This window comes from Poecilia reticulata, unplaced genomic scaffold (genome assembly GCF_000633615.1).
Source record: "Poecilia reticulata strain Guanapo unplaced genomic scaffold, Guppy_female_1.0+MT scaffold_190, whole genome shotgun sequence".
NCBI classification, from domain to species: Eukaryota; Metazoa; Chordata; class Actinopteri; order Cyprinodontiformes; family Poeciliidae; genus Poecilia; species Poecilia reticulata.
In genome coordinates, this window is record NW_007615019.1 from 320520 (window position 1) to 328215 (window position 7696).

Genomic DNA, 7696 nt, shown 5'->3' on the forward strand with positions numbered 1-7696 from the left:
TGGGCGGGGTCTGACTCCGATGGGCGGAGTCAGACTCCGATGGGCGGGGTCAGACTCCGATGGGCGGGGTCAGACTCCGATGGGCGGGGTCAGACTCCGATGGGAGGAGTTCTGACTCCGATGGGAGGAGTCAGACTCCGATGGGCGGAGTCAGACTCCGATGGGCGGGGTCAGACTCTGATGGGCGGAGTCAGGTACCTCGTGCTTCTTGAAGAGCTTCTTGAAGTAGTTGGAGCAGGCGGCCAGGACGCAGCGGTGAGCGCGGAACTTGACGTCTTCGACCACCACGGCGATGTCGCAGTGCTCGCCCTCCAGCCGCTGCTCGTTCAGCAGCTTCAGGAAGATGCTCTTGTGTTCGTCGTCCACGTACTTCACCGTCTCCGTCATCTGACAACCGGGGGACAGCAGAGGTGGTCAGTACCGGAACCAGAACCTTTGGGACACTAGAGGTGGACTTTAATTAACTCTCATGTATCTGCCACAGTCAAAGAGAACCGGGTTCTTCTCCTGGACCAGAACCACATCTCCCAGGTCCAGACTCAACCCAGCACATGTTGCAGCTTCTTCATCACTGTGTCAGGTCCAGGACCTGAACCGGGTTCTACAGAGAGACGTGGTTCTGATGGATGAAGATGAGGAAGAGGAGGCTTCATCCTCCTCTGCTGCCGATCAGGTTCTGATGGAACCATCTCTGCAGAGCGGCCCAGTTATGGTTCTGACTGAACACCTGCAGGTGGAACATTCATCAGAACCAGAGGAAGGTTCCGGTTCTGATCCAGCATTTCTGGATACTGACAGGAAGGGGAAATGTGTTCAAGATCCTAGAGGTTGATCTGAGTCGGTCCAGTAGAACCAGAAATTATTCTGTTGATGAAGCAGAACCTGCCAGATCGGTTCTTTAGAACATCATCAGAACCATCCTGACCCACCAGAACAGCCCAACCCGACTGTTGGATCTCTGACTGCTACAGACAGTGTCAGTTCCTTTTAGAACCGGGTCAGAACCGTTCGGAACCCCTGTTTGGATCATGTCCTGTGCTGCTCGCGCGCCGTCTGCTTCCTGCTGTTCTCGCGCACTACCACTGGGGCGGGCACGCGCTCGGAGCGTGTGCGCGTCCCCTGCAGCGGCAGCAGACGGTCATCAGAACTTATTGGACCAGCTGAGTCCGAGTCTCATTCGGAACCGGGTTCTGATGTGGACCTGAGCCGCTAACCAGCACCGAGGCCTTCTGTGTTTACATTAACCGAACAGGACCGACTCCGGTACCAGACATAAGACAGGGTTCGGAATTGCCAGAACCGGATCGGACCCGATGAGGACTAGAGTGCAGGTCTGAGGTGGAACCGAACGCTCGAACTGTGTCTCGGAACCGGAGCGGGGCTCGAACTGGTTAGCTTTATGTAGCTAACATGCTAACCACTCTGATCCGGCCCGGATCGAGCGGGGAAACCGGGCCTAAAGCCTGGCTCCTGCCCAGCCGCTGGTTCCGGCTCGGTTCGGTTCAGCGTTGGAGTATCTGCCGTTGAAACAAGATGGCGGCTCCGTCTGCCGCTCCGCTCCGTGCCCGAGGCGCGCGCTCCGGTCCCCGGGCCTCGCGGGCTGCGGCCCCGACACGCAGGCACGCGAGCGGCGGGGCCGCGGCCTCGGAGCGGAGAGCGCGCAGGCAGCCCGGTCCTGAAGCGGGAGAGAGCGCTGCGGCCGGAGCGAGCTCTTACCGTGGCCGAGTGCTGTGGGTGTGCCCGCGGCCGCGTGCCGGGCCGTCCGGTCGGGAGGACGCCTGTTGTTGTTTATTGTTGTTGTTTGTGTTGCGGCGGCTGAGGACGAGCGCAGGAGGCCGCGCTTTGCGCCAGCACGCACACTCTGCGGAGGCACGCAGGCAGCGCGCCAAACTGCCCACAGCCTGGCCCACACGGCGCATGCGCCGCGCTGCAGCTCCGAGTCCGAGCTGGACGACCCGACCCATACTTTATTTACCCCAAAGACAATCTATGTGTTGTCTAAACTCAGAGCGGAGTATTTTGAGTCGTGGTGGACATGAAGCTGTCCACCACAGCTTCATGTCCACCACAGCTTCATGTCCACCACAGCTTCATGTCCACCACAGCTTCATGTCCACTGCCACCGGATGTCCAGTGGCAGTCCGCCCAGCATCTAAAGAGGCCTCTGACTGAAGGTTGCTGTATGACTGTCTCATGGTGTTCATGACAATACGGCTAAACATCCAGACAGATGCTGCTGCAGCTCTGCTAATCCACCTCCTTTGCTTTTGCTGTTCCTCTCCGTTGGTTGTTCAGCTGATTAATAAAATATTTTAAACAGCTTCAGATCTTCCCAGAAAAACAAATACACACATATGCATGTTTTTTTAATGCACTACTAACACACGTATATTTTAACATTTTTAAATGATCCTGCTCAGTGTGCATTTTGATAACTGCAGTATTAAATGTTCTTGTCTTTACTGTGCGTATTAGTCTTCATTTAGTTTTTAATAGATTTTGTGTGAACCAACATGTCAGTTCTCTAGAACATGTTGGAGTTCTTATATTCAGATGAATACAAAGTGGAGTAAAACCCGAAACCACATTATGATCATTTATGATCGGTGAATTCATAAATGAATTTATAGTTTTGCTGACGATTCTAGATCGTCTACATCGATAACCTATTTTTCCAGTTCTCTCCATTTGGATCTAGATCCGATGTCTAGATGCATCTCTGCTGCAGGTATATCCAGTTATAAACTCACCGGTTTCAGTTCGACATTAATATTTCGCTCAGATTATCAATGGAACTATAGCAACAGCTGTAATTAAAGCCTTGTAATCAGGTGTCGCATATCTTGCAAAATGAATAACTTTTTATGCGATTCTGCAACAAATAATGCGGCGCTGACGTCACATTTGTTTGGCCACGCAGTGGAAGAAAAATGACTATTAGAGAGCTGCTGATTTTTGACTTTTTTCAGACGCTTTTTACTTGTTTCATAATCCAAACTGTTGCAGAGGAGAAAGAGCGCTTGGATGTCAGCTGTTTTACACTGGCTATCCCTCTCCAATATGGAGGCACCATGCCATTTAGCCTCCACAGACTGACTTTAACGCGATTCCCAGTCGACATTATCTTGTAAATGTATTAACTTGACTTTCCAACTCTATTCAAAAGCAGTCTAACCTCACGGTCTGGCCACACAAATGAATCTCCTGGCGCCTAACAGGAAGTCGTAATGTTTTGAATGGTTGTGGTTGCGACAGGTTTTAGCTTTGCCTTACATCGCCCCCTAGCGGTTCGGCATGTTTAAAACAACCCTCAGTACTGTAGTTCAGCCGGCTTTTGTGGGCGAATACTTTATTTTTATAAAAACTAATATCTCCGCGACATTGTTTTAAATGGACAAGACTCAGCTGTAAGAGTTTTTCTCCAAGTTCTTAAGTTCCAGCTTTAATTTGATAATTCGTTTCTGCTTATTGGCAAATACATTTACAGATTAAATATGTAGGCCTCAGCTAGCTAGTTTTTAAAACGAGTTATTTAACTAGCTTAGAGCCAACTAAATACTTAGCGAGCTCAGTAATTATTTCGTTAGCAAGCTGTATATTTAGGTATGACCTAGCAAAAATATTTAGCTTACAAATTAAATATTGAGGTTGGAGCTAAATGTTTAGTTACTAAGGTATAGCTTCAAACTAGAGATTTATCTTTTTACCTAATATTTAGCTTGCTAAATAGTTTGCAACTGACAGGATTACATGTTTAAAATATGACTGAAGAATTAGCCCCATTCTTTTCTCTCATGACGGACTAAATAGCCAAAGTTACCGCTTTTATTTTTGGGTAAATTTACAAACCGCCCCCATATTTACACTGTTTATCGGTTAGAGGAGCAGATGGGCCCACGGGAAACGGACCAATAATGACTAGTACCATTTGTTTTGATCCATGTGAACTGAGCAGCACCAGCATGTCTGTCCTTCCGTCTTTTCATTTTTAGAACTGATCCATTCAAATAAAGTGGAGGTCCAAGTGATGGTCCGACCCGCTCAGACAGAACCAGAATCTGAGGAACCTCTGACTCTGTTTGGTTCTAGATCAGAACCACAGAACCTCTGCATCAGTCGGACCCATAATGCACTGCTTTGATTTTAAGAGCTTTTATTTTGAAAGAGCCTCCTGGTTCTGAGTGCGAACCTTCTCACTGCAGCCTGATTTCATCAGGTCCAAAGCTGAGCTGAGGTTCTGCAGCTTTCGTTCAAGTTAAACCTAGAAAACGGTCCGGTTTGGTTCTTAATGGTGGTCCTTGTTGTCTGCAGAGAAATTATATTTATTATCACACTTCCAGTTTGTGTACCGTCTGGTCTTGTACTGACCGAGTAGAACCAGGCCTTTCCGGACCTCAGATGCTGAGGAAGAACCATCACCAATGCACTGATAAATCCTCTTTAATGCTAATAAACAAACTCAGCAGATCAACTTCCTGTTTGGATAAACGAGCCCCAAGTCCTGATTGGTTAAAAAGTGACATCATCTGAAAACAGCCAATCAACAACAGGCTACAACTGAACTCAAAGTCTTAACATGGAAAAATATTTACATAAAATGGTTGCACTCTGTCAGCCTGAACACTACACTACCCATAATGCTCTGCATAACCCTGACCTGTGGAGTCATAACCACTACATATTCTCTGAATTTCTCCTTTCTACTCTAAACATGAAGAAGTCTGCATTGATGGTTTAACAGAAAGGGGCGGAGCCATGGCAGGGACCAGAAGCCAATCACAGCAGCTCGTACTGACGCAAGTGCATGCGCTGGATGATGTCACGACAGTCGTTGAAGACGCGGCGGATGTTCTCCGTGTCGATGGCGCAGGTGAAGTGAGGGTAGCAGTAATGTTTCCCGTCAGCGCTGGCTGTGCTGATCCTCTGGAACATATTAGAGGGAACATATTAGAGCAGAGGTCTCATTCTCACGGCCCGCGGGCCAATTGCGGCCCGCAGGACGATGTCTGGTGGCCCCACCGTGATATGACAGTATAATATTAATGTGGCCCACAGGGTGAGCGGACCTCTGAAGTCCCGCCCGCCGGTCCTCGTCATGGCTGACATTCGGTGCTAAGCTAAGCTACACTGACTTCATGCACACTATGCTTGTAACAATAGAGCGGCGGATGATGGACCAGTCCGGTACCAGATGGTACCAGGCGGATGATGGACCAGTCCGGTACCAGKYTCCCTTCCCTGCAGTCGCCATTCCGGTACTTTCTACCATTAATGCCACGATCCAACGCAGAGAAAGGCGACTGGTACCGGGCTGCTCGCCATCTGCCGGGCCGTTGAGATAAGTAGAGCGGTAATGACGTCACGCGTAGAGACGTCCTCCATGCGTTGCTAGCTGGCTAAAGACGTGTATGAAACGTAGAACAAGAGCGACGCCAAGTGGAATAAACTTAGGATGCGTTCACAATGCAGAATAAAGTGACCCTTTTCTTTTTTTTAAACGTAATTCGACCTGCATCCGATCTTTTCATGACGGTCTGAACAGCAAAGGTCGGATTATTTAAGAATGTGACCCATAACGACCAGGCCGCGTTCATCTGAACTGAACGTCACGGATTCTCAACAAATTCTGCTTCCTGATACGCAAGTGGGAAGAAAAACAACCATGACGGACAATAATGAGGATTAAGTTGTTAATATGTTGCTCCGGTTGATAACTTCAAATATGTAAGCTAAGCTCCACCGTTAGCCTCCATGTTTACTTCCACTAACTCTGAGCTCTTCTTTCTATGGCGGTTGGCAGAACACAGAACTATTGCGCCCTCTACTGCGCATGCGGGACACTTTCAGGTCGTTTGCCCGTCCAGACATTCAGGTCGTATATCTGTGGCAGTGTGAACGGACCCTAAATTTAGTCACACTCTCATCATGTCTTTGTTAAAGCCAAAGCCTGCAGTTCATGTATTGGAGAAATGATTAAATGTTGATGACATTTTGAGGATATTTTAAAAATGTTTTTGTGGAATCCTTTATGCGGCCCAGCCTCACCCAGACTCTGCCTCCAGCGGCCCCCGGGCAAATTGAGTTTGAGACCCCTGTATTAGAGTGATGTCCTAAGTGGGAACACGCCAAGAGTGAACACATTAAGAGGGAACACGTCATAGTTCTGACCACCATCGATGGGTTTTTACCAGGAACTCGTCTCTGATGAAGAACTTTGCTCGGGTCACTTTGGGGTCTTCGCCGACATCCGGAACAGCTGGGAAAACAGACGTGGAAGTTAGGAAGCGCTCCATGTTGCTCACATGTCCATCAGCACACACGTGTCCACTCTTACAGTCAGGAGGAACCTGGTAGTTGGTATACTCTGGGAAATAATCTTCCAGCCTGGACTTCCCGGCCAGGATCTTGTCAGCCAGGACGTCCTGCTTGTTGAGGAACAGAATCACAGAGATGGTCTTCAGGAACCTGCAGCCAATCACAGAGCACATGAAGGTTAACACGGCCAATCACAGCTCAGATAGCTGAGGCAGCTGTTCAGAACCACCAGCACCTGTTGGTCCAGATGGACCTGAACAGGTCCAGGGACTCTCTGAGACGGTTGGTGGAGTTGTCCTCCCTGATGACCATGTTGTAGCTGCTGCTGGCCGCTACGAAGATGATGGCCGTCACATCTGAGGGAACCAAACCGGGCTGAGTTCTGCTGGCACTGGGTCACTGATTAATGCTGCTGCTCTTACCATTGAAGCACTGGATCCACTTCCTGCGCTCATCCCGCTGACCTCCTACATCAAACATACTGAGAGACACACACACACACACACACACACACACACACACACACACACACACACACACACACACACACACACACACACCTTTCATTTCCTGCTCAGAACACGGTGGTTCTGACCTCAGATCCAGAACTGAACTTACTGGAAGTTGACTTTGTCCACCTGAAACCTGGTCTCAAAAATCCCAGATGTCAGCACCCTGCAGCGCAGCAAGTCCTGCAGAAGAAGAAGAGTGAGGCGGAGCCACAGTGGAAGCTGCAGCCTGATTGGCTGGTCTCTGACCTGGTCAGTAGGTGTGTAGTCCGTCTTCCTGACAGATTCCAACCGGTCCAGGAAGCTGGAACCCAGAACACATGAGGATCAGTAAAAGGCTTTAAAGATGTCTCCTAAACACCCATGAGGTCACAGTGCAGTGCATGTGGGAGGGGCTTAATGCGCAAGGTCCTTACTACTTGGCGCAGTCGATCAGCTGGTATTCATTGGAGCGTTCAAAGCACGCCTTGATGCCGTCGTCCTCCCACAGGTTCTGGGTGTGCTCGAAGAAGTCCTGCCAGAGAGAGAGCTGTGAGCGCCCCCTGCATGCTGCAGAGGGACACAGCAGCACCTGGTTCAGAGGTGGTCCTGACGAGTCACCCTGGTCTTACTGACCATCGGATGATCTGGTGAGTGGCTGCTTACTCCATTCTGGGGACGCCAGCGGGTCAGCGCGGTACGACGGGTCAGAGGTACGACGGGTCAGCGCGGTACGACGGGTCAGAGGTACGACGGGTCAGCGCGGTACGACGGGTCAGAGGTACGACGGGTCAGCGCGGTACGACGGGTCAGCGGTACGACGGGTCAGCGCGGACGGGTCAGCGCGGTACGACGGGTCAGAGGTACGACGGGTCAGAGGTACGACGGGTCAG

General features: G+C 50.1%; 2 protein-coding genes across 4 annotated transcripts in view; both read right to left on the bottom strand.

The window, feature by feature from the left end:
- The window catches only part of zbtb14 (zinc finger and BTB domain containing 14), a 7127-nt gene extending 4824 nt beyond the window's left edge, over nt 1-2303 (bottom strand). Inside the window, exons 1-2 of the mRNA XM_008402179.2 lie at nt 1717-2303; nt 199-387 (exon numbers count right to left, since the gene is read on the bottom strand). Of these exons, the coding sequence (XP_008400401.1) occupies nt 199-387 (189 nt within the window). The 5' untranslated portion in view covers nt 1717-2303. The remainder of the gene's footprint in view (nt 1-198; nt 388-1716) is intronic.
- Nucleotides 2304-4169: 1866 nt separating this feature from the next.
- LOC103460154 (guanine nucleotide-binding protein G(olf) subunit alpha-like) overlaps nt 4170-7696 on the bottom strand; it is an 8700-nt gene continuing 5173 nt past the window's right edge. The window contains exons 6-13 of one of the 3 annotated variants that reach the window (XM_008402184.2): nt 7241-7338; nt 7074-7128; nt 6934-7007; nt 6738-6796; nt 6551-6671; nt 6335-6465; nt 6189-6256; nt 4172-4923 (exon numbers count right to left, since the gene is read on the bottom strand). In XM_008402184.2, coding sequence (XP_008400406.1) covers nt 4777-4923; nt 6189-6256; nt 6335-6465; nt 6551-6671; nt 6738-6796; nt 6934-7007; nt 7074-7128; nt 7241-7338 — 753 coding nt within the window. In that variant the 3' untranslated portion in view covers nt 4172-4776. Of the gene's footprint in view, nt 4924-6188; nt 6466-6550; nt 6672-6737; nt 6797-6933; nt 7008-7073; nt 7129-7240; nt 7339-7696 lie in introns of all 3 variants that reach the window. The other 2 variants (XM_008402183.2, XM_008402182.2) reach the window with 2 other exon arrangements.